Source organism: Carlito syrichta, unplaced genomic scaffold (assembly GCF_000164805.1).
Source record: "Carlito syrichta isolate Samal-C Ts95f unplaced genomic scaffold, Tarsius_syrichta-2.0.1 Scaffold311369, whole genome shotgun sequence".
NCBI lineage: Eukaryota > Metazoa > Chordata > Mammalia > Primates > Tarsiidae > Carlito > Carlito syrichta.
In genome coordinates, this window is record NW_007255465.1 from 91,997 (window position 1) to 119,716 (window position 27,720).

The following is a 27,720-nucleotide window of genomic DNA, read 5'->3' on the forward strand; positions in this document are numbered from 1 at the left end:
TGATCTTTTCATTTTCTTCATGTGTGTTCATAAAGGTATGAATTCCCCTCTTAGTACTGATTTCATGGCAAGATACATTTTGGTAAGATGTTTCCTGTTTTCATTTGTTTCCAGGCATCTTTTGGTCTCTGTTTTGATTTCTGTGTTGACCCAGGAGTTGTTCAGCATCATGATGTTTAGTTTCCATGTCTTTGTGGCTTTGGGGGGAAGTTTGTTGGTGCTGATATTTATTTTTATTCCCCTGTGGTCTGAGAAGGTACATGGCAGAATTTCAATCTTATGGAATTTGTTTATTCTTGATTTATGGATGAGGATTTGATTGATCTTAGAGTATATTCCATGTGGTGACAAGTAGAATGTATATTCTGTGGCTGTTGGGTAGAGTGTTCTGTAAGTATCAATTAAATTCATTTGGTCAAATATCACATTGAGGTTCCAGATCTCCTTGTGGCTTTTTATCTTGATGATCTGTCTAGGGTTGTTGGGTGTTTAAGTCCCCAGCTATGATAGTGTTAGAGTCCATATCTTTTTTTAGTTTACCTAGAAGCCACTTTATGAAAGTTGGTGCTCCTATATAAGGTGCATATATGTTTAGGATGGATATTTCTTGTTGATGGGTTGAGCCTTTTATCATTATGTAGTAGCATTCTGTATCTTTTCAAATTTTGATAGCTTAAAGGATATTTTGTCTGATATTATGCTAGCACCTCCTGCTTTCTTTTGTGTTCTATTTGCCTGAAATTTTGTTTTCTATCCTCTGACTTTGAGTCTGTGAGTGTCTATTCTGGTGAAATGAGTCTCTTGGAGACAATATATTGTTGCCTCATGATATTTTATCCAATTTACCATTCTATGTCTTTTTAGTGGTGCATTTAGTCCATTCACAATCAGGCTAATTATTGAGATGTGAGAGTTTTTCCCTGTCATAAGGTTCTTATAGAGTTTGTTGTTGCTGCTGCTGTTTATTTGTTTGTTGACTTTCTTTTGATTTTTGGGTTTATTCATGTGTGTTTTCAATTTTTTTTCTGCATTCTTAGGAAGGGCATTGTCATTCTTTTTTTCCTTTCTTCTGTGTTCACTACTTTCTTAAGTGTTTCTTGTAGAGCTGGTCTGGAGGCAGTGTAAACTCTTAGGGACTGGATGTCTGACAAGGATTTTAATTATCCATCAATGCTGAGGCTTAGCTTAGCTGGGTAGGTAATTCTTGGTTGAAATTGTTTACCTTTGAGAACTTTAAAGATTGGGCTCCAAGTTCTCCTAGCCTGAAGTGTTTCTGTAGAAATACTGCTGCTATTCTAATTGGTCTTCCCTGGTAGGTAATCTAACCTTTCTCTCTTGCTGCCTCTGAAATTTTTTCTTTTATACCTAATTTGTGTAGGCAAATTATTATGTGTCTAGGAGTTGGTCTTCTTATTTGTTGCCTTGCAGGCATTCTCTGAATCTCTTGTGTTTGAATGATCATGTCACTGATGAGATGAGGGAAGTTTTCTTGGATCATTTCATGGAATGTTTGTTCCATGGTGGTCTCTGTCTATCTGCCTCAGCACTTAGGTTTGGCCTCTTGAAATAATCTCTCATCTCTTGAAGGTTTTGTTCTGTCTTTTAAAGCATCTTTTCTATGTTTATAACAGTTTGGGTTAGTTCCATATTTTGGTTATCAAGCTCTGAGAGTCTTCTGCTTGGATAATTCTGCTTTCCATGCTTATCAGTTTGTTATTTATTTTATTCACTGTATTCTTTGTTGTTGTTATCTCAGTTATCAACTCCTTCATTCTTTCCTCTAGTCTCTCCTCATTTCTACTTATTCTCTCTATTAATACCTTGATATCTGGGTATGTGGTTTGAGACCAGTTATTCAGGGGCTTTTCATCATTTGAGTCCCTGTATTCTCAGTGGCTGACCTCCCAGGGTCTGTGTGAGACTCATATTCTTTTTTTGTTTTTTCATCATTTGTGTAGGTTTTCCTCCCCCTTTTTTACCTCTTCTTTAATTCTTTTGTTCAGTGATGGGGGGATAGCTTTTACTTATATTTGCTCAATCTCCGACTTCCTTTTGTAGATCCTCTGGTTTTGATCAATTCTGAAGCTGGACTGGGGTTGTGGAATCTGTGCTTTTTTGCAGTTTTGAGATTTAATTAAGAGGGGAGCTGTGATTTAAAAGCTATCTGCCAATCCCAGTATCCACTGATAGGTGTGTGGGCCCCCTGGAACCCACCTCCCACTGCCTTACAATCTGTCCATGCAGTGGGGGTAACTGTTTGCCCACTGAAAGCAAAATGAAATAAGGAAAAGGAAAAGGAAGGAGGAAGATGAAAGTAAGGTAGAAAGCAAGAAGAAGATGAGGGAAAACAGAGCCATACCAACTAGTGAATAAAAAGAGAAACAAACAAAGACAGAATAAACAAAAAGGATAAAAACATACAGACAATCATACAGACAAATAAACAAAAGCCCCTGTTGGTGTACTCTCCCTCAAAAATACTCATACACAAACAGAAATTCTAAAAAAAAAAAAACTGCATTAAAACAACAAAACAAAGCAATTACAAGAACCTAAACAAAAACAGAAAGAAAGCAAGAAGAAAACAAACAAGAAGAAAAAAGTACTCACTTTGTGACTACTTCTGTAACTCCGTGACCCTTTGGGCTGCTGCCTCCACCTTAGGGAGCAGCTCTAGTCTTCAGTCCCTCCACTCCACTCTCAGCACAGGCTGATAGGGTTGCTGTCAGTGTGGGTCAGATGCCCCACAGACTACTGTGGGAGTATAGATCAGATCCAGACTCACCCTACTTGCTGCTGCTGTCAAGTCTCCCATTCAAATCTGACATGTCTGCACGTGTTCCAGCATGGGAGAAGGACATCTCTCTGAGTCTCTCAAGATGAAGGCTGGATGGAGCTGGGCAGGGCAATGTAGGTCTCTGCCTGGTCCCAGGACTGAGAAGATGATACCCATCAGTGTCTTGTCACTGGCGTTGTCAGATGTCCATGACCTGCCTTCTCCACAGTTTCTCCTGCTCGTGCTCATTCTGCTGCTACTGGTGATGGTGTGGGCTGGGTGCCAGGTGGTGAGGGGTGGCTGTTCTCCACTGCCTTCTCTCCTGAAAATGGCAGATGATCTTGCATGCCTGGGTCTACAAACTCAGGGTGGTGATGGATTGCAGTCACCTCTTGAGGAAAAGCCTGGATGCATGAACCCAAATCTCCTCTCAGACAGACTTTCACTCACTCACCAACACATACCCAGTCATGTAGTGAGTCTTTATAGGCACTCGCTTTTGCAGAGACTCTCCCAGTCTGACTTGTTCCATCACCATCTTGCTCAGAAATTCAGAATTTTTTTTCCGAGTTTTATACATTTTGGGGGGAGACAGAAGTTACAGATCAAAAATACAAATCAGTACATGTGAGCTTTACATTGCTTGGGTTCCGAAAGACAGACATCTTTAAGTGAGGGGGTGGGGGGCTACAGGTCATAGGTGGATTCATAAATTTTCTGCTTGGCAATTGACAGAAAGAGTTAAGTTCTGTCTAAAAGATTTTGAAGTCAATAAAATAAATGCTTGAGTTAAGATAAGGGGGATATAGAAGCCAAAGTTCTTATTATGTAGATGAAGACTCTGAGAAGTTGGCTTCAGAGATAATAGGTAGTATATGTCCTAAGTGGTGTTCTCTACAGATGCAAATTTCCCCAAAAGATACCTTTGCAGGGTCACTTCAAAATATGAAGAATCATGCTTTGATTTAAAGTATTTTTTTATTTCCTGATACTATACCAAAGTTAGGTTGGAATTTAGTGCCTTATTTCCACAGAGTCAGCTTTGTCAGTCTTATTATCTCTATTTTAATGTTAATGCTAGTCACTTGTGCCTAAAACTTCAGAAGAGAAGAGGTGTAACAAGGTGTGTCCAATCTCCTTTGTCATCATGGCCTGGAATTTAGTTTTTCAGGTTTCCCTTGGTTCAGATGGGGTATGTTCAGTTAGGGGGCTTAAAATTTCATTTTTGGTTTACAATAGAATCATCAAAAATAGAAATTAAATACATCTGTGCATATTAGGTACCAAATCATCAGATTAGATATAATAAAATACATGCTCTAAGGGCATCCTTAATTAAAAGCACAGACTCCAAACAAACCATAAGCAAACACACAAATTCAACAGCAAAACATATACATCAGAGCTGAAATGAACTAACTGTAAAGACTTTCACATTTTTTGCTTTTATTTTACCATCCTATTGTGTTAAATAAATTATATATGAAATAAGTGAACTCTCAATCAAGATTTAGAAGTCTTTCTATTACATAGAAATTGGGTTGTTTTGGCACTTAGAATTTTCTTCATGGGAAGAACTTACATGATTTTATTTCTGAATGCTTGAAATTAATGCCATTGAAGATGAGCACTATTAATTGATCATCAGTTTATCTCACAGGTCATTTGATACCAAGTATATTTAAAACATCTTTTATGAGTTGTGAACTATCTCTTCTTTTTTCAAACTTATCATTATTTCCTGCTTCGGTATCTTTGACTTATTTATATTCCTCTCTGCATATTAGTGCAATCTTTACCCTTCTTCCTCAAAAATCTTGACATTGAGATCCCATTCACAATTGTACTTACAGTGTTCTTTAATAATTTCTTATCCTTTTCAATCCATTTGCCATGGTCCCATTATATTCCTTCATTAAATAATGGCTTTTCAAACATATAGCCTTACCTAGAAGGTGTTAATTGTTAGCTAAATGAAGAAAAATTTCCATAATCAACTAAATTCAAAAATGCCAAGTTAAATCAGGTTAAAATGTTTTTAATTACAGAATTTTTTCCTATGTCAATGTGCATTTCAAAGAGAGGAGGAGATACAGTATATAAAATCCCAGAACTTTTTGGCTGCAGATTTTTTCTCCCTTGGAGTTTCTGTTGGACCAGAGTTCTTTGAAACAAACACTTGGAAATAATGTTATCTTTAGTCCCAATGGCCTGCCCCATGTATTAATATTTGTATCGCTCTAATGCTTGCCTTCTGATTTAACTTAGAGCTTTAATTATTGTAGGTGCTACCAGGTCATCTTACATAATACATTGAAGATCAATGTTATAAATATTAATGCCATTTAATTTGAAGAACATAGGGAAAAAAGACAAAAGTTAAACAAAATTAAAACAACTAGATCATCTATGAGAATATAGGCTTATTTATTTATCTATCTATCTATTTATTTATTTATTTCAAGTCAAGAGTCTCATTCTGTTGCCCAGACTAGAGTACAATGGCCAGCTCATGGCCACCACAACCGTGACCTACTGGACTCGGGTGATCCTTCCATCTCAGCCTTCCAAATAGAGGCTCCTAAAGTGTGGTCTCACAACCAGCAGCATCTGTATCACCTGGGAACTTGTTAGAAATGCAGATATTCAGCTCCACCCCAACCAACGAATCTGAAACTCCAGAAATGGGGTCTAACAATTTTATGTTTTAACAAACTCACCAGAGAATTCTGATGACTGTTAAAGTTTGAAAATTGCTTTACTGGGGTCTAAGGCTTACTGCTTTATTGTAGCCAGTAGAAAATCAGAAACTTTCAATTATTTCTTGTGTATTATTTATCATATTGTTATGGTCCAAGTAATGCTCGACTGCTCCTCTTGATGCCAATAAATCAAAGGGACAAGGAACTGATAGAAGGAAGTTGATTTGTGAGTTTGAATCTAGGGAGCAGAACCAGACTCAAAGTCTTTCTGAAATGGTTCTGCTCACCCTCCAGGCTTTTACAGTCCACTTTTATAGTACAGAGTTGTCACTACCTATACATTAGCCATGTGACCAGCAGAGCCTTGTCCAGAACTTGTTACAGCTGCATTTTACATTTAGATAGTGACATTTAGAGTAAAGCAAGTTTACAAGACCTAAGACATAATGCATTGTGAAAGCTATGCAAATCACAAGACTTAAGATTACATTGATACTGTATAGCTCAAAGAAAGGGAGTAAATAGGGATTTACATCTGTTGGGAGTAGTCTGCTGGGAAGTCAAGGATCCCCTGAAACTACTTACTGGGAGTGTATAGAAGACAAAGGGACTCTCAGTAATGTGCTCAGGAATGTGCAGGAGTGCTTCAATCCCTGCCATGCCCTTCTCTAGGGTCTGTGGCAACATGGAGGGACATTAGTGGGTCTCTATCAATATACCCTTTCCCCAAAACACTTAAGTTGGATTACAATAAAAAACACATGTCTATAATAATGCTGTTGAAATAAATATTAAAAAATCAAAGCTCTGAAATGAGAGAATTAGTGCATTGAGCTCAAGGCCACAGTGATTGTAGTGATGATTCATTAAACTCAGAACAACCTGACAGAGTGAAGAAGGAAACATGATGGGTTTAAGCTTTTCCAGGGCCCATGTCTAAAGTAGGCTTTTTTACTCATTTAGAACCTTTAACAGAGATCAGTTTGTGGCACAGTGTGCAAAGTCTTTATAAGTTCTATAGCAAAAGTAAAATACATTGTGTTCTATCTGAAAGTTGATACCACTCATCCAAAAGTTGGTGATTGATTTATGATCATGGTTCAGGTACGGAATTCAACCACAGTCTTCTATTTAATACAATTCATAATCATAATAACAAATGACATATTATGGAGTACCTATTATGTGCCAGGCACTACACAAGATAGTTTACATATATAATCTTATTAAATTCTCACAATCACCTATGAACTAGAAATTATCATCTTACCACTTCAAAGATGAGGAAATCGAGAGTCAAAATAAATTAAAAAGTGGGTTTTTTTTTTTTTAGGAACTATTAATGTATGAGAAAGGACAGTTAGAGACTCTTTACTCTTTGGGAAATATAATCTATACTCCCACATTAATATGCAACACTAAATTGCTCACAGACTCACTGGATTTTGCTTTAATACCATCACAATATTTTAAGTAAATTAAATAATACTATATTTGCTTTTAAGTATAGGTCTTTTCATTAATCTATTTCTTAGCCTGTAGTTGTTTTTTTTTTTGGTTTTTTGTTTTTTTTGAGTAGGAGTCTCACTCTGTCACCCAGGTTGAAGTGCAGTGGCACCCTCACAGTCACCACAGCCTTGACCTGCTGGACTCAGGAGATCCTTCTGCTTCAACCTTCCAAGTAACTGGAACTATAGGCATGCGCCATCACGCCTGGCTAATTTTTTTTGCTTATTGTAGAGACGAAGTCTCACCAAGTTGCCCAGGCAGGTCTGGAACCCCTGGACTCAGGCAATTCTCTCACCTCTGCCTCCCAAAGTGCTAGGATTATAGGCCTTAGCCACTGTGCCCAATTTTTAAAAATTGTACTAGTAAATAGCCAAAAAGAAAATTGACATGCAATGTAAATAGAAAACAATCTTAAAACCAATTTAGGAACCAAGTAAATAGTATATTAAGAACTGCTAGGCCTGGCCCAAGTGGCTCAAGCCTGTAATCCCAGCACTTTGGGAAGCTGAGGCAAGAGGATTGTCTGAGCTCAGGGGTTTAAGACCAGCACAGGCAACTTGGTGAGACCTTGTCTCTACAATAAATCAAAATATTAGGCAGGTATGGTAGTTCCAGCTACTTGGAAAGCTGAAGCAGAAGGATCGCCTGAGCCCAACATTTACCATTGTGAACTGCATCAAAATAGACACTAAAAGGCCCAAAGTATGACAATCAAAAGCATGGAGTGTGGATCCAGAGATTGAAATTCTAGCTCTGCCATTTACCATATGGGTTACCTTGGGGAAATTACCTTATAATGCCTCCTTTCCCCCACCTATAAAATGGAGTAATATTAGTATCTCCTCACATGGCTATTGTAAGGAATAAGCAAATAAACAAAAAAGTAAGTAGAATGGGTGGAGTATGGCACAAAACTCGTGGGCTCTTTGACTTGACTCTGAAATAAATTTCAGAGCTGCCAGCAAAATTGTAAAACAAAGTTTATTAGTTAGGAGAACAGAGGGAAAGAGAAAGAGTCATGCCAGAAAGATCTGACATGGAAGACTCACTGGAGAAAAGAAAGACCCATGCTTTTGCTCTCAACTAAAAGCCTCACATACTTTCACAACAATTGGTATGCAAAAGAGGGTAGAGCTCAGGTAACTACCGCTCTCTCCACCCCTGAGGGGAGGAGGGGTGGTCTTAATATCATTTCTATGGTTTTGAACAGTTAACAGTAGGGTTGAGCCTTTTAACTTCTACAGGGAGCTTGAAGGATTTTTAGTGGTTATTATGCTAAACCATGAGTTGAAAGGTTAGATTGTCCTATTCTTAGATCTGATGGGATTTTCTTTTGACTGGCTGGGGGAGGTTGGGGTGCACTGGCAGGTCCACATTCCAGCCTGGCCTTCAGTAAAGGTATAATAAGAAAAATACCTGAATGCTTCCTAAAACCTCCCTACAAGAAATGTATGTATCTCTCTATGTACTAACTACCTCAGAACAGGATCTGGTTCAGAATAAACTCCAAATAAATATGGGCTATTATTATTGTTCCAAAGCAAGTTATTAAAGATAGTAGGAGAAAGGGGAGTCCTCTGCAATGTTGCTTTAGAGAGTTTTCACCACCTGTCATTGATTATAAGTATAAATATACTAAAATTAGATTTTACAAGTGATCCCAGATAACAAGTCTCCTTATAGTTGTCCATATTCTGAATATCCAGCTTTACAAAGAGTAACAGTATGAATCCTAGGACACCAAGGAGAGAAAACTTTCCCTCCGTGAGCTTTTCCAAAATAATTTCACAATATTGAGTTAGTGTATGAAAGAAAATAGAATCCAGGATCCCAAACTCACTATGCCAAAAAGTAACTTAAGCTTGGAAACTGAGTCACTAACATCATCTTCTTTTTGTTCCAGAACAGGTAGCTATAATTTCACAAGTCCCTGTCATAGGACCATTTCCTCTACTCCCTCTTTTCACATGTGTACTTTATCTTATGTAAAATGTAGATATACTGAACAGAAGACAACACTTAATTGACTTTTTCCTCTACTCCCCTCTTTCATTTGTAAAATGTAGATTTACTGAGGTGAATCAGAGCATAAGAATGTGGGTTTATCGTAGATAGTGCTTACTATTTTGAGATATGTTCCTTCTATATCTAGGTGTTTGAGGGTTTTTATCAAGAAGGGATGCTGGATTTTTTCAAAAGCTTTTTCTGCAGCTAAAGAAATAATTATGTGGTTCTTGTTTTTACATCTGTTGATGTATTTAATGACATTTATGGTCTTGCAAATATTGAACCAGCCCTGAATAATGGAGATGAAGCCTACTTGGTCATGGTGGATGACTTTTGAGATGTGTTTTTGGATCCGATTTGCTAGAATCTTGTTGATGATTATTGCATCTATTTTCAAAAGGGATATTGGCCTGTAGTTCCCCTTTTTTGTTGGATCTTTACCCGGTTTGAGTATCAGTGTAACGTTAGCTTCGTAAAATGATTTGGAGAGAATTCCATCCTTCTCAATTGCCTGGAATACTTTCAATAGAATTGGTATCAACTCGTCCTTGCACGTTTTGTAGAATTCTGCTAGAGAGCCATCCGGTTCAGGGTTTTTTTTTTTTCTTGTAGGTAGTTTTCGTATAACAGAATGAATTTCCTGGGTTGTTATTGGTCTATTTCATGTCTCAATGCCTTCTTGTTTCAACCTGGGGATGTTGTGGGATGTCAGAAAGCCCTCCATTTCATTTAGGTTATCAAGTTTGTTTCCATATAGGTATACATAGTAATCTCAGATAATCTTTTGTATTTCTTTGGGGTCAGTTGTGATTTGATCTTTTGTATTTCTGATTGTGTTTATTTGGACTTTTTCTTGGTCATCTGGATAGTGGGCCCATCAATCTTGTTAATTTTTCAAAGAACCAGCTTTTTGTTTTGTTTTCTATGATATTTTTGTCTTCTATATCCTATATATGATGCTTTCTGTGATATTTTTGTCTTCTATGTCCTCTATTTGGGTTTTATATTTAATTTGGATTCTTCTGCTAAAGTTGGGGTTTTGGTGGTCTTCTCTTTCCAGCTCCCTTAGGTGATTTGTTAGGCTCTCAACTTCTGATATTTCCATTTTCTTGATGTGTCCTTGTAAAGATATAAATTTACCTCTTAGAACTGATTTCATGGCATCCCAGAGGTTTTGTTAGGATGTTTCTTCATTTTCATTTGTTTCCAGGAATCTCTTAATTTCTACTTTGATTTCAGTTTGAACCAGTAGTTGTTCAGCATTATGCTGTTTCATGTCCATGTCTTTGTGGGCTTTGGGGAAATTTTGTTGGTGTTCATATTTATTTTTATTCCACTATGGTCTGAGAATGTGCTTGGCAGGATTTCACCCTTATGGAATTTGTTTATGCTTGAATTATGGCCAAGGATGTAATCAATCTTGGAGTGCATTTCATGTGGTGATGAGTAGAATGTATATTCTGTGGTTGTTGGGTGGAATAATCTGTAGGTATCTATTAAGTCCATCAATTGAGTGTCAAGTTTTAAGTTCTGGAACTCCTTGTTGATTTTTGCCTTGTCTATCTCTCTAGGGCTGTTAGTGGGGTATTCAAGTCCCCTGCTATAATAGTGTTAGAGTCGATATCTTTTTTTAGTTTACTTAGTAATTACTTTATAAATGCTGGTGCTCCTGTGTTGGGTACATAAATGTTTAGGATGGATATTTCTTGTTGATGGATTGAACCTTTTGCCATTATGTAGTGTCCTTTTGCATCTTTTTAAATTTGTGATAGCGTAAAGGTTGCTTTTTCTTATATTAAGATCGCAACTCTTGCCTTCTTTTGTGACCATTTTCCTGGAAACTCATTTCCCATCCTTTAATTTTGAGTCTGTGTGCATCCCTTGTAGTGAGATGAGTCTCCTAGATGCAGCAAATAATTGGGTAATGGTTTCTTATCCAGTTTGCCATTCTGTGTCTTTTCAGTGGTGCATTTAGTCCAATTACATTCAGGCTGATTATTGAAATGTGATTGTTTATCCCTGTCATAAGGTTCTTATAAAGTTTTTCCTTTGTTTGCTTGTTTTCTTTTGGCTTTATGTGTGTTTTTTCAAGTTTCTTGTTGCACTGTATTCTCTGTTGATTCTGTACTCTGCTGTTCTCTTGAGAAGTATGTGGTAAATTTTTCTTTCTTCTGTGCTTAATACCTTTTTACCTTCCAGAACTGGTCTGGAAGCTGCAGAATCTCTTAGGGATTGGATGTCTGGGAAGGATTTTAATTCTCCATCACTGATGAAGCTGAACTAGGCTGGATAGGAAATTCTTTGTTGAAACTGTTTATCTTTGAAGACTTTGAATATGGGGCTCTAGTCTCTTCTTGCTTGTAGTATTTCTGTCGATAGGTCTGCTGCTATTCTGATTGATTTTCCCCACTAAGTAGTCTGACCTTTCTTTCTTGCTGCCTTTAGGGTTTTTTCTTTTGTGCCTACTTTTTTTTTTTTTGAGTTGGAGTCTCACTCTGTCACCCAGACTGGAGTGCAGTGGCCACTCCCGGACACCGCAGCCTTGACCTGCTGGGCTCCGGCAATCCTTCCGCTTCAGCCTTCCAAGTAGCTGGAACTACAGGCGTGCACTACCATGCCCGGCTAATTTTTTGATTTATTGTAGAGATGAGGTCTCGCCAAGTTGCCTAGGCGGGTCTCGAACCCACAGGCTCAGGCAATCCACTCACTTCTGCCTCCCAAAGTGCAGGATTACAGGCTGAGCCACCAAGCCCAGCTCTTTTATGCCTACTTTGTATAAGCTAATTACTATGTGTCTAGGGGTTGGGCTTCTCTTTTGATGTCTTATGGAGGTTCTCTGTATCTCTTGTGCTTGACTGGTCACATCTCTGGTGGGATGGGGAACGTTTGCTTGGATTACTTCCTGGGATACTTGCTCCAAGTTGTTCTTCTTTTTTTTTTTTTCTTCTGGGATACCAGTCAGGTATAGATTTGACCTTTTGATATAATTACACATCTCTTATGGGCTTTGTTCTTTCTTTCTGAGTCTTCTTTCTATGTTTTTGACAGATCAGGTTAATTCCATGTTCTGGACTTCAAGTTCTGAGATTCTTTCTTCAGCTAGATTAATTCTGCTTTCCATGCTTGTCTTCTTGTTATTTATTTCCTGGATGAAATTTTTTATTGCCAAAATTTCTGTTACAACTTCTTTTAGTGTTGCAACTTGTCTTTCTTGAGTCTTATCTACTCTTTTTATCCATTCCCTAATCCCTGTCTTATTCTGAGGCCAGTCATTGGTGACTTCCATTGTTTGGCCACCAAGGTCTGATTTTTCAGGAGTTTTATCTTTGGTACACTTGAATTTGCCTGTGGTCTTCCTTTGATATTTCCTCATTTGTAACATATCTCTTGTTTTTCTCTTTATTTCTGTTGTTCAGTGTCAATGGGAGAGGCTTTCTCTTCTGATGTTTGCTCAGTCCTCTATACTTCCCTGATCCAGGCTCTGGATTTGTTCTATTTTGAAATAGGATGGTGGATGGGAAGCTTTGTTGTTTCTTGTAGTTTTTGAAATTCAACTAAAATAGGAGATGGGTCGCTAGGTTTCAGAAACTACTTGCAAATTACAATGTTCACATATTGTATTATGTGTTCCTGAGACCTACTCCCCACCACCACTCTATATGAAGATGCAAAGCAGAAACCAATGGACAAAACAATTGAACACACACAAACACACATACACACACACCCCTAAACCAACTGGAATAGCAACAAAGTGTAACAAAACAAATAACAACAACAAGAAAGCCAAGAAAACTAACATATACACACGTGTCTAGAACAATTTGAATAGAGAAGAAAAACACAAAGACCAGGAAATAAAAGGAATTCAGATCAAACCCTCACATATATATTGACACACACCTTAAATTATAAAGAATGAAAATAAAAAACCCTAGAAGAAAAGAGCAAACTAATAACAACAACAAAATTGAAAGATGAATGCTCAATCATTCATATACACATATAAACAGAAAACGACAAGTAAAAGAAGAAAGAAACAGAAAAAGAAAAATAAATTGGTGGGGAGGATGCAGATCAAATCCTCACATACACATTCATGCACAAGGGAAAAATATTTTTAAAATAAATGACAACCGAACAAAGAATTTTTTAAAAAAAAATTTTTTTAATAAAAAATTTTTAAAAGCCTGCCCTCTTGTGGCAGGCTCTGTAATTGTTCCTCTGATTAGGTCTCTCCTGCAGAGCCACCTCTTTCACTCTCTCCTCAGTATCTGGAACAGGGAAGGCAGAGGGGCAATGAAAGTGGGTGGGGTTGCAGTCCTCCCCTCCCACTCTCATATGGTCAGGGAGATCTCCTGTGGTGAGGTGCAGGGTTGTCTCGTAGGGGGTGCCTCAGCCAGGCCTATCCTGGAATGGAGTTCTCCTATTGTGACTGATGTCCAGGCTCTGCTTGGGTTTGTCCCTCTTAGTCATGGCCCAATTGTGTGGGTCTGATGTTCAGAGGATTACTGGGGAGGAGGGGGGTTGGAGTCAGCCTTGGACTCACCACTGATCTCTTTGGAGTCCATCCTCATCCTTTCCTGGCCACACACTTTGTGTTGGGGCTGGATCAGGGTAGGGGGTGCGGTGCCAGGAACTCAGCACTCATCAGGTCCTTTTGAAGTTTGTGCTTTCAGGATATTCCCTCTGGGTCACTATCAATCCCTGAGTAGTTGATCCACCAGTCACAGAGATTGGGTCTTTCGCTCTGTGGTGAGCAAGTCGGAGCCCTTTCCTGCCCCGCCTACAAGGTGGTGCCTCTCTTGTCCTTTTCCATGGGAACTTGCCTCTGGAGTCCGTCCGCAGCCCCTGCTGCCAGTGCCCTGCCAGGCGCTGAAGTGGTGAGGCAAAGCCTAGGGTCGGCAGTCTCTCCTGCCCATGGTGAGGGAGAACCCGGGGTGACAGTCTCTCCCTGCTGCTTTTCACAGGAAAACTGTCCGTTAAAAAAAAAAGGCGCTCGACTTCTGTGACCTCGGAAGAGCCAGGGACCAAGCAGAGAAGCTGAAGCACCAGCTGTTGCACCAGGGGCCTGGACACTTGCTCCTGATCCCCCACTTAGATAGTCTCTTCCAGCATTTTCTTCCCAGGGAGAGTTTTGTTGATTTAAAAGAAAGAAAATGGCTCTTGGCTTTTGCGTCCTGGGAATCGCTAGGGTCCAAGCCTAACTGTTGTGGCACCAACCGCTACACCAGAAGTGCCCTAGCCATTAGCTCCCTAGCCCTCACTCAGTCAGCCACTCACACATGCTTACTTGCTCACCAGCACATACACAAAATTTTCCATACCTTCACTCACTCACACCGGGACTCGCATAGTCTGACTGGTTAGGCTACCATCTTCCCCCTGCCTCTGAATGTTGTTTTTAAACATTTAACTATTAGTTGCCTAAACTGCCCACAAGATAAAATTAACAATTTTTCTCTACTTATAATTCACTTATTTTTAAATCAAATAAAGGTAGAAGATATATTTGTTTTTTTAAACAACATTTTTATTAAATAATACTTATTCAAATACACAAAGCTGTAAGTGCTGTCAGTTCTACAGGTGTCTATAAACTGTCTAAAAATCTCAATAATTAATCTAAAGGTAAGTATAATTTTAAACTGAGTGAATTTCTAAACCATAATAACCTTGTTTCTTTTAGGGAATATTGGTGCTCTCTGACTTAAGGAACGAGGTTATTCAGACCATAGGTCTAGATTCTCCTCTTGATGCTGTCAGGGAAAGTGAAGTGTATGTTCTTTTCAGATTCTGGATCAAAAATTACATCTCTTTTTCCTTTACTTCCTCTGTCTCCCCTCCCTTCCCCTTCCCTTCTCTTCTCTCCCTCCCCTCTCTCTCTCTTGTGCCTTGACTCAGCCAGGCTCATGACATGGCAACTGCCTTCATCCTTATTCCCTGACTGTAATAAGAAATATCTTTTCCCTCAGAAGTCCCATGTCTCATACAGGAAATATAGAAATGTTCAAGAGGTACCATACCTCCTCTTCTCCTCTTCTGCATCCCTCTCCTACTCTGGTTGATTCATACAGTATCCTCCTTTCTCCCTGTCCTCTGCCCTGGTTCCAAGAGATACCAAGCGTACCACTCATGTTCTAATTAGCTTCTTTCTCATTCAGGGGTAAGAGTTTAGTTTGCTAGTTTTTGAAATAGTACATGAAATACACTTTGCTCTAGTGTCTAAACTTCATAAAAAGCTACATATTTATTGTGGAAGCAAGGACAGGGATGAAAATAAAATGTCAAGTTGTCTTTCTAATAGCCAGTTGGATAAGAAAATTGGGTTGCTTTTGAAAAAAAGATCTTAGGCTGGGCGCAGTGACTCAAGCCAGTAATCCCAGCACTTTGAGATGTGGAGGTGAGAGGATTGCCTGAGCCTGGGGGTTCGAGACCAACCTGGGAAACATGGTGAGACCTTGTCTCTATAATAAATCAAAAAATTAACCTGACATGATGGCTTGCGCCTATAGTTCCAGCTACTTGGAAGGCTGAGGCAGAAGGATCGCCTGAGCCCAGCAGGTTGATGCTGCTGTGGTGGCCATGAGCTTGCCACTGCACTCCAGCCTGGGCAACAGAATGAAACTCCAACTCAAAATTAAATAAATAAATAAATAAGACCTCACTATTATAGTTTTATTGGTTAATTTGAAGACTGTGGAGAATGGTGATTTTTAAAAATTATTTTTTATTTTCTAAGACCGCCCAATAAAGCTTAAAAAGTTAATGAATTGCCTGAAGTCCATGGCAACCATAGAGTTATTCATGCGCCAAATCCTATCGCATTCATCTACTTGTATTGAAATAATTTGATATGCATGTTTAAAGGTTCTCCAAAAGGAAAATCACCAGGAGGAAAAGTACCAGGAAAGAAGTCACCTGCTGGCTCTTCAGATGTATCACCTACTCCAGTACAACCACAGCCACCTAAGCCAGGATTGGAAGAATGGAACTATGTGAATGAACCAATTCCTGAGGTATGCTGTTTAGAATCAAGTTGGTCGAATCCATTCTTTCTCCTGCTTATAGTAAGATTCACACTGTTATCTGAAACATCCAGAAGGCCTTTCATAGATGGTAATATATATGTATTCATCAAAAAACTGAGATGATTTTTTTAGATACTACTCATGGAACCACATCTCATTCTTTCTCCTACTCAGGTTTCTGAGTCATGCTTTGAACTGCTGTTGCATGCTAAAATCAGGGGAACAAATGAGTTCTGTGAGGACCCATTTTCTCCCTGAGGACAAGCAGAGAGGCAGATTCCTGGAAGAATGACTTTCCCAGATCATATATGGCAAATTTCTAGCCCTCTATTCATGTTCTAATACTCATATCATAACACTTTTAAATGAAGTTTACCCTCTGACTTTTTAGCAATAGGAGAACATTTTAGAAGCTAAGTAAACCCATTTAAAAAAAAAAAACGGCTATCTCACTTGAGAACATTTTATGGGTGCACTGGTGTAAGGCAAGGAGATTTCCCAAAGGAGTCCTGGAAGCTCCACCAATTCACTGTTCTCTGATAACTGCAAGGCCAAGTCACCACCTAGCATTTCTGGTTCCTTTGACAGATAAATTGTCTTGGGAAAATCACATAGAATGGTCCTTTCTTTAAAACTTTTTAAAAGACAAAGAACTTCTCCTCCATTCCAGTCTCCAGTGATCCCTTACTCTGATGAATCAGTAAGGACTATCTATGCTAGGCATTTGAAACCCAATTATGAAATGCAGCAACTGTGGTGTTGCTATTATTGCTGAACTTTCCTAGGGATATATCTTATCTCCCCAATTAGTTTATAAACTCCTTGGGGAGGATAGAAACATGTGGCATAATTCACTGTATTTAGCACAAACACAGTGCAGAGTATGTGACAGATTCTCGAAGGTTCCTAATGAATTAATTAGTTAGCATTGAGGGTAAAATTAGAGCAGAAAATGTTTGAAAATGAGAATATTAAATAATTTAATTATGGATGCATATAACTGACATCAGTCAATCAAACAGAAGTTACACACTGTGTGTGTGTGTGTATATGACGGTGGTGGTTGAGATTGAAACAAAATGTAAATGGTATAATTGATAAGGAATGTGGGGCCAAAATACCAAAATCTAATCCTTAATTCCAAAACTTAAAGCCTTTGAAAGAAATAAATCCACAGAGGACAAGGCAGAAAATAGAAATAGAAGACAGGAATTTAAAAAAGAAAAAAAATGACTCTGAAATATGGTACCAGCTCCCATGTAGATATTCTAGCATCTAGGATTGTGGCAGAAAATAGATATATAGTAATTTGAGGATAGTGGAATAAAAGACACTTTACAAATGTGTAGACTATAAGTATGGAAACCTATAAAAATTGGATTATTTCCTCCCCTACCAACTAGGGACAATTGGGAGTCATTATGGACCCTAGGCCTGAGAAGGTGAAGAAAGGGAGCAGATTTTGGGGCCTCAAGAGGACTTCTGCATGTAGAGGGCTATCTGACAGGAGCTGTGACTTTCCACAGAGGGATCCTGTGCCCTACAGTGACCCATAAGATAGGAACAGAAAAACACTCTCACCAAGAAGATGGAGAGCAAGGAAATTTACTGAAGTAGCTTATACAGATTAGCCCTTTAGGGCACTGAGCAAGGTGAAAAAGGATAGAAAATCTGGAGGGATCTGAGGAGATGCATAGCACAGACATCTAGTACCTAAGACAATGTAGAGGACACGTTTTGCTACAGCAAAAGCAGCCCATGGAATCCAGTCTCCTCCTTTTCCACTCTGGACTTCCAACACATAAGTTGCAAAGCTTCCCTGCCAAGGAAGAAGAAAACAGATGCCCAGTTAAATTTGGATTTCAGATAAATGACAAGTTTAACCCGGCATTTTATACTTTGTCTGATAGCCCTATTTTTGGAACTTTTCAAGACTCCAGGCCTATCTTACTTCATTAGGTACATGGAGGGAGAAAGAGAAAGGAAAAAAGAGATTGCTTGCATATATGACTTTTTCAGGCAGCAGCCAAATGTGAGGAGAGCCTGGGATCTCCTTTTTGTCAGCTACAGGAAAGGTGCAGGGAGAACTAAGAAGGCATTCAGAGCAAGAGGTCTTTACTTTTCAGCCTGTGGAAACACAAGAACAGTTTCCCAAGGTCAAGATTACAGGAGAGAAAGCAGTGCCTTGGGCCCTATGGCCCATTCAGTGCCTCACTCACACTCTATTAATCAGTAACATTCCTCCTCCTTCTGCTCCTTCTCCCCCTCTCCTTCCTCCTCCTCTTCCTCCTTTTCCTCCTCTTCATCCCCCTTTTCACAAGGGCTGAAGCTGGGCCCAGGGGTCATGGGGCCATGTGCGCTAGGTTTGGAAATTTGTCCTTCCTCAGGAGGCTGACAGATATGGGAACTCTTCTGCCAAAAGTATATATCAGATGAAAGCAGAGCTTCTGATCAAGTCTCTACTGGCCTTGCTGACAGTTTCAACACTCAAAATATAAAGGAAGCTGTGGGGGCTTCTACTTTGGATTTTGTACTGACCAACAAATACGAATGGTTGGGTGAATGGAAATAATCATTTAGGAGAAAATACTAATGGGGGGGTGTGTAATAGTAAAGGAAGTATCTGGCAAAACATAAGCAGATATATGCCCTAGTTATTAGGAAAGTATATTACAAACCTATAGTGAAAATATAGTCGGGACTCTAAAGGGAAAGATGACTCTTAGATAAACAGGTGAGCTCAAATTTTTCAGAAAATTCAATTCAGTATCAAAGATACTGGTGTCGCCCAAGAGGGTTTTGAAGGGTGCTCAGATCTCAAATAACTAGAGAAAATTATGGAAGGATAGGAATTCCGTTAGTAAGTTGCAGTTTTCATGTCCAAGGACACAATGTACTTGGAGATGGGGGCATATATATTAGTATTCTCAATCCACTTACCCTGGGTACAGTACAATAAGTGAGAGAGAGAAAAAAAATTCACATAACTTTTATTACAATATACTGTATTGTTATAATTTTTATTATTAGCTGTTAATCTCTTACTGTGCCTAATTTATAAATTAAATTTTACAATAGGTATGCATGCAAAGAAAAAAAGTAGTATATATAGGATTTGGTATATGTGTGGTTTCAGGCAGGGATCATTGTCAGCAACTAATTATAATACACATTTTTTTGTTTTTGTTTTTGTTTTTTGCATTGGAGTTTCACTCTGTAGCCCAGGCTGGGGTGCAGTGGCACACTCATGGCCACCATAGCCTCAACCTGTGGGTTCAGGTGATCCTTTCACCTCAGCCTTCCAAGTACTTGGAACTATAGGCATGTACCACCATGCCTGGATAATTTTTCATGATTTATTGTAGAGACAAGGTCTCACCAAGTTTCCCAGGCTGGTCTCGAACTCCTGGGCTCAGGCAATCCTCTCACCTCAGCCTCCCAAAGTGCCGGGATTACAGGCTTGAGCTACCATGCCGGGCCTTATAACACAGTTTTGTAATTGCATCTGTAACAGGACTATAAACTGTTATAATAACATATAAGAACCAAGTGCTGTGGCTCATGCCTTTAATCTCAGCCCTTTGGAAGGCTGAGGCAAAAGGACTGCCTCAGCCCAGGGGTTTGAGACCAGCCTGGGCAACATGGCAAGACCTTGTCTCTACATAAAAAAAAGAAATCAGCTGCTCATGGTGTCACATGCCTGTAGTTCCAGCTACTTGGAAGGCTGAAGTGGAAGGATCACCTGAACCCAGCAGGTCGAGACTGTAGTGGCTGTGAGCATGCTACTGTACTCCAGCCTCAGCTACAAAGTGAGACTCCAACTCAAAAAAATAGTTAATGACATACAGAAGGGAATAATACATTTTGCTTGGAGTATGCAAAGAAAAAAGGCCCCCACTGCAAGTTATTTTTTAAAGTATGAGTTCACTGGTTAGGAAATAATAGGGAGAGAGAATCCCAGTCAGAGACAATGGCACAGTGTTTCAGGAGCAAAAGCTTGTTTGAAGACACAGCTTCAAGAGGCAGCAGCAGCAAGACAGGCCAGATTTAGAAGGATTTTAAAAGTAGTCCTGAAATGTTTGGACTTCATCTGCTAGGCTGTGGAAGCCATGGCATTTTTCCAGCAAGGAAGTAACATATTGGAATTTATTTTCCAAATAATACCTCAGAGAGACAGTAGAGTGAATTGTTTAGGAACATGGGTTGTGATTGGTCTGCCTATGTTCAAGGTCCTCAGTAGCTTATGTCACTCAGCACCTGCATGGTCTTGTAAAATCTATGTAACCTTGGTTGCCTCAATTGCTTCATCATTAAATGGGAAGAGTAACAGAAACCAACCTCACAGGTTATTGTAAGAATGTCATGAATTAATTCACAGAAAGCCCTGTGAATAGTATCTGGCACAGAGTCAATTCTTAATAAGTATTAGCTATTTAAGAATAGAAGGTAATTCAAGAATATTGAAAAAGAATCACAGAGACTTAGCAGGAAACTCCTGTACTACTCTAGACAAGAGCTGACAAGGGCCTGAATGAGGGCAATGGCATTGGGAAGGAAGGAAGAAAGGGACAGAGTCTGGGAACAGTTTAGGAAGTGGGTCTTACCTAACTCTCAGACATCATCTTTCTCCACTCCTGCCTCATTTCACCACACTCTATTTATACTAGTCTGCATTCTGTCCCTTATATATGCCAAGCGCATTCCCACCACAGTGACTTTGCACCTGCAGTTTTTTCTGCTCAGAGTGCTCTTCTCCTGAATCTTCCTTCTTCTCAGTGGTAACTTTAGTGCTACCTAAACAAAGAGACCTTCCCTGAATACCCAAAACAAAGCAGCACCTCTGTCACTTAACAGCACTTAGTGTATATGAATTATTTTTATTAACTTATTAAGTTGCTTAGGTCTTCACTTACCTGCTTAACGATTTTCTTTTCTTTTTCTTTTTTTTGAGTTGGAGTTTCATTCTGTTGCCCAGGCTGTAGTGCAGTGGCACGCTGCTCACAGCTACTGCAACCTCGACCTGCTGGATTCAGGTGATCCTTCCACTTCAGCCTTCCAAGTAGCTTGAACTCCAGGCGTGCACTACCACGCCTAGCTTATTTTTTGATGTACTGTGGAGAAGAGGTCTTGCCAAGTTGCCCAGGCTGGTCTCAAACTTCTGGGCCCAGGCAATCCTCTTGCCTTGGCCTCCCAAAGTGCTGGGATTATAGGCTTCAGACACTGCGCCCAGCTGATTTTCTAAATTACTCATTACTTCTCCATTGTTTCCCATCTTCCATCAAAATACAAGCCCCTAAAGCCAAGGATTCTGCCTAATTCATCATAAAACCCTTAGTTCCTAGAAGAGTGCCTCATACATAGAGTGAACACTCAATAATTCTTGGTTGGTGTACTCATTGGCTTGTACAAAGTAAGACACTTAAGTAATGATAAAATATCTAGAACCAGATCTCATGTATCCTGAATCCCAGTCTAGCTCTTTCATCACTAATGATACCTGTATTAAAATATTTACAGACTGCCATAGGGAAGACAGTATGAATGTAGTTTCCTTCTCCAAAGGGACTAACTAAAGCTGATAAGTGGAAATAACAGAAAGACAAATTTCTCCCAACACAAGGAACAATTTTCCAATAGCATGAGTTGTGCAACACTGGCAGAGTCTGCCTGGAAATGCCATGCTTGCTGCATACATGAGGCTCACAGAGAGATTAATTTATCTCTAGTATCTGGCATGTCTTGATTGGAGAAATTATCCCAGATGACCTCTAAGGTCTCCATGTGTCACTCCCATAGTAAGTAAATGCACAGACAATAAGGGAATAATTAGTACAGTAAGTGTATATTAAATATAATATGGATCCCCAATTTGATTTTATTTGGATTATTTCTTGTTTTGATTACTTATTTGCTTATTAAAGAAACTCCAATTTCCATGGTGCACACAGCAAAGATAGAGCCTCTTAAGTGAAATCAGAGAAATAACTCATCACCCCTTGACATGACTAGGTGTTGTTTATTCTAGCTGCTCTCTAACAAAGGCAAAATGTGTTATCTGTGATGGTTCATCTCATTCATTCAATAACTATTTCTTGAGGACCTACTATATCGAAGATACTGTGATAATTACTAAAAAGATTATATAAGGGTAATTCAAAAGGTACATGAAAAATGGAATTAAAAGATAAAAATATAAAATATAAATTTTGTCAACATAAATTCTGTCAAGTTCATGACACTTGTGTAAGGGATGATACCAGCCATCCCACCCATTTAGTCCATCCTTAAGGAACTGAGGGACCTGGGAACTTAACCATGTCAAATCAGTCTTCACATTATTCATTAAATAAAAATGGGCCCTTTTACAGACATCTTAAGTTTGGAAACAAAAAGATGTTAGAGGAGCCTAACCAGGACTGTAAGGCAGATACCTAGTGATTTCTCATAGAAACTCTCACAAAATTTCCCTTGTTTGATGAGAGGAATAAGCAGGAGCATTGTTGTGGTAGAGAAGGACTCTAAGCTTCCTTAGTATTTTTCTGCTAAAACTTTGGCTAACTTTCTCAAAACACTCTCATGATAAGAAAATTTTGGAAGTTCCAGTAAGATGGCAACGGCATAGGTGGGACTGTGAAATTCTCTGAAAGTGAGTTTCCAAAAAGACTCTTATTTTCCTTTCCCCACCCCCCCCTGCCCACTGCCAGCCACACCGATCCGAAGCCTGGATACCCTCGGTCCCATGCAAGACCGGCTATTGTGGCTTCTCGGCTGCTGCTGCTCCACCATAGGTGACCCTGGGCCCTGGCTGTGTGGAGACCCCAGCTCCTCCCCAGCTACAACGTCTCACCCAGCCCCAAGCCACTGGCCACCACCTGTGGAGGCCCTGGGATACTTCCTTGTGGAAATCTGGGTTCACTTGCTGGTTACACTGATCCACCCGGCACTCAGCCACTGCCAGCTCCCTCCCTGACTGGGCGCCCAGCCCAGCAGCCTGGTGCTCACTCCTCAGAGTTCCAGCTCCCTGCCCTGGGTTCTGGGCCCGCACCCAACCCTATTTCAAGTCACCGTAACCCAGGGAGGCTCTAGGTGCCTGCCCTTCAGAGATACCACTCCATTCCTGGCTGAAGTGCCCTGTGCTAGGCCCAAAGCCTCTGCCATCACTCACCACCCGCCCTTTGGAGCTCCAGTCCTCGCACTGGCTGAGTCACCCTGCATGGGACTCCATGGTTGTGTAAGGGAACAGTATATCTTAAGGAGGTGCTGATCAGCCACTCTCAGCTCTCAGCTCCAGAAGAGGGAATTCCTAGCTCACTCCTCCACCCCAGGCCACTGGCGGCACACCAGATCCAGCACCCAGCCATGTTGCTGATCCCCGGTGCCTGACGCTGGAGACACACCACCACAGCCCGCCATAGTGGATCACCCATGGACCCAGATGAGTAGAGAGAAAGGATAAGTGGAGAGAAAGGATCCACGAAAGAGGAGCTGCCCACCTCGGGCATTTTCCAGGCAGAGATTTGCTTTACCCTGCCCATCTATGAGAAGCCTTCACCTTGGTTTCTAAGGTAACATCGCTAAACAGGAGACAAAAAACCCTCCCCTATGCTGAATCAGATACAGGCAACTCAATCCTTTCAAAGACCTCTCGGGCAGCAAGCCAAGAGAACCAACCCAAGCTTGGAGTAAATCTATCTACTTGCAATGAAAGCAACGGAGGAGAGGCTAGAGATCAGAGCTAAAGAGACTTTAGACAGTCAGGAAAGAGTCCAGAGCTAGTCTGGTTTCTTATTTTGATTTTTGATTTTATTGTTTTGACTGTTTGTTTTGCTCACTTTTGTTTGCTTTTTAATTTAGACTACCTGTTTGTGTTGGGGAAAAATGCATCAAAAGGCATGATTTTATTGCACTGTCTTTGTGTGATTACCAGTATGCTTTAGGACACTTTGTTTGTGTGTCTGTTTTTCACTCTTTTCTGGCCTTGTGTCCCTTTTCCATTCGTTAGTTGGTCTATATGTCTGTTTTCCCTCTCACTCTTCTCTCTCTCTAACTTCCTCTTGACCCCCCCTTCTTCCATTATTTTCCTTTTTTGTGCCTCCTTTTGTTCCAGGGAGCAAACCTAAACCCTGCCGCACAGACAGATTGTAAAGCAGTGGGAAATGGGTTCCAGTGTGCCCATACACCTGTTGGTGGATACTGGGATCTGTAGATAGATTCTGAATCACAGTTTCCCCCTCAATTAAACCTCAAAACTGCAAAAGGTACAGCCCCCAACCTACAGTCCAGCCTCAAAAGTGAACAAAGCCAGAGGGCCCTCATAAGGAAAAATAGGAAATTGAACAAAAGAAGTAAAAGTAACCCCACCTTCCCTGAAAAACAGAATTAAAGAAGGGGAGGAAAAGGGGGAGAGAGAAAAATCTATGCAAATGAAGAAAAACCAAAAGAAGAATATGGGTCTCTCCCAGACCTCTGGGAGGGCAGACAGTGAGAAAACTGACTTTGGAATGCAAACAATGAAGAATCCCCAGAATGACTGGTCTCAAATTACAAACCTAGATATCAAGACATTAATGGAGAGATTAAAAAGAATTGAGGAGAGACAAGAAGAAACTAGGAAGGAGCTGATATCTGAGATAACTGTGAAAGAAATAAATAACAAACTGATAAGCATGGAAAGCAGAATTAGCCAAGCAGAAGAAAGAATCTCAGAACTTGAGGACCAAAATATAGAACTAACCCGAACTGTCAAAAAATAGAAAAGAAGCTTTAAAAGACAGGACAAAATCTTCAAGAGATGAACTATTACTTCAAGGGACTGAACCTAAGAGTAATTAGACTTCCTCAAACAGAAAGAGAGACAGAGGCCATCCTGGAACAAACATTCCATGAGATTATTGAAGAAAACCTCCCTCATCGCATCTGTGATGTGAAAATTCAAACACAAGAGATTCAGAGAACCCCTACAAGACAAAAAATGAGAAGACCAACTCCCAGACACATAATAATTCACCTAAATAAGGTAGGTATAAAAGAAAAAAATCCTAAAGGCAGCAAGAGAAAAAGGCAAAATCAGCTACTATGGAAGACCAATTAGAATAGCAGCAGATTTATCTACAGAAACCCTACAGACTAGGATAGCTTGGAGCCCTATCTTCAAAGTTCTAAAAGATAAATAATTTCAACCAACAATAACCTACCCAGTCAAGCTAAGCTTCATCAGTGAGGGAGAATTAAAATCTTTCCCAGATATTCAAACCCTAAGAACTTATGCTGCCACCAGACCACCTCTACAAAAAACACTTAAGAAAGTACTAAACACAGAAGACAAGGAAAAAAGAACAACGTTCTTCATGAGAGTACAGGAAAAAGAGTAAAACACACGTGAACCAACCCCAAAACAAAAGAAAGACAACAAACAAAAAGGAACAGCAACTCTATAAGAACCTTATGATAGGGATCAACTCTCACATTTTAATAATTAGCCTGAATATGAATGGACTAAATGCACCACTGAAAAGACACAGAATGGCAAAATGGATAAAATATCACCAGGCAACAATATATTGCCTTCAAGAGACCCATCTCACTAGAAAGGACACTCACAGACTCAAAGTAAGAGGATGGGAAACAAATTTTCAGGCGAATGGAACACACAAAAAAGGAGGAGCCGCAATCCTAATTTTGGACAACATACCACTTAAGCTATCAAAAATTTAAAAAGATACAGAAGGCCACTACATAATTATAAAAGGTTCACTCCATCAACAAGAAATATCTATCCTAAACATATATGCACCCAACATAGGAGCACCAACTTTCATAAAGCAGCTTGTAGGAAAACTCAGAAAAGATATTGACTCGAACACTATCATAACTGGGGACTTTAATACCCCACTCACAACCCTAGACAGATCTTCAGGACAGAGACTCAGCAATGAGATCCGGAACCTCAGTGTGACTCTTGACCAAATGGACTTAATTGATACCTACAGAACACTCCACCCAGCGACCACAGAATATACATTCTACTCATCACTGCATGGAACGTACTCTACGATTGACCACATACTTGGCCATAAATCAAGCATAAATAAATTTTAAAAAGATTGAAATTTTGTCATACACCTTCTCGGACCACAGTGAAATATAAATACACATCAACACCAACAAGGTTCCCCCCAAACTCAGAAAGACATGGACACTAAATAACTTGATGCTAAACAACTCCTGGATCAATGATGAAATCAAAACAGTAATTAACTGATATCTAGAAACAAATGAAAATGAAGAAACATCTTACCAAAAACTCTGGGACACCATGAAAGCTGTAGTAAGAGGGGAATTCATATCTCTACAAATGCACATGAAGAAAATGGAAGGATCACAAATGAACAGCCTAACAAGTCACCTTAGGAAGATGGAAAAGCAAGGCCACCAAAACCCTAACTTCAGCAGAAGAATCCAGATCACCAAAATAAAAGCCCAAATTTGGGGTAGAAGACAAAAAGATAATACAAAAAAATCAATGAAACAAAAAGCTGGTTCTTTGAAAGGATAAAAGATCAATGGTCCCCTACCTAGACTGACCAAGAAAAAAAGAGAAAAAGCCCAAATAAATACAATCAGAAACACAAAAGATGAAGTCGCATCAGACCCTGAAGAAGTACAAAAGATCATTAGAGACTACTATGTACACTCGTATAGAAACAAACTTGAAAACCTTAGGGAAATGGAAGACTTTCTGACATCACATAACTGCCTAGGTTGAAACAAGAAATCAAGACCCTGAATAGACCAATAACAATCAAGGAAATTGACTATGTATTAAGAAAACTACCTACAAAAAAAAAAAAAAAAAGCCCCAGACCAGATGACTTTCCAGTAGAATTCTTTAAGACATTTAAGGAAGAGCTGATACCAATCCCACTGAAAGTATTCTAGGTGATTGAGAAAGATGGCACCCTCCCCAAATCATTTTATGAGCTCACATCACATTGATACCCAAACCAGGTAAAGACTAAACAAAGAAAGAGAATTACAGGCCAATATCTTTGATGAACATAGATGCCAAAATTCTCAACAAGATCCTAACAAACTGGATTCAACAACACATCTCAAAAATCATCCATCATGACCAAGCAGGCTTCATCCCTGGGACGCAAGCCTGGTTCAACATTTGCAAGACAATAAATGTAATTAAATACATCAACAGATGTCCAAACAAAAACCACATGATTATATCATTAGATGCAGAAAAAGCTTTTGATAAAATCCAGCACTGCCAGAGACCAGTTCCAACTGGGTTCAGGGTACCTCAAAGGTGGAGACGGCGTTGGCAATTGGGAGGAAGAAGAAAGAGAGAAAGAGAGAGAGAGAGAGAGAGAGAGAGAGAGAAGAGAGAAAGAGACTGGACGCCTGTCTAGTGCAGAAGCTGTTTATTGGGAATTACAATGGGTCTTTTATACACAGTCGGGTGTGTGAGGGGCATTCCCCACCCACCAGATGTTCTTTCAAGTATAATCCCATAACCTAATTGATGAAACCTTAATCCATGACTGCCTTTAAACCCTTTTCGTACTGCCTATAAACCCTTTTCGTACTGCCTATAAACCCTTTTCATATTGCCTATAAACCCTTTTCGTACTAATACCAAGTTAAACAATTCTATAGAGACTTAGTACTTACTTTACAAATTCAA

At 39.6% G+C, this 27,720-nt stretch overlaps 1 protein-coding gene across 1 annotated transcript in view; it reads left to right on the plus strand.

The window, feature by feature from the left end:
- LOC103271176 (sperm flagellar protein 2-like) overlaps positions 1-27,720 on the plus strand; it is a gene marked incomplete at both ends in the record, with an annotated part of 166,843 nt that overhangs the window by 89,473 nt on the left and 49,650 nt on the right. The window contains one exon of the mRNA XM_008068630.2: positions 15,865-16,013. Coding sequence (XP_008066821.2) covers positions 15,865-16,013 — 149 coding nt within the window. The remainder of the gene's footprint in view (positions 1-15,864; positions 16,014-27,720) is intronic.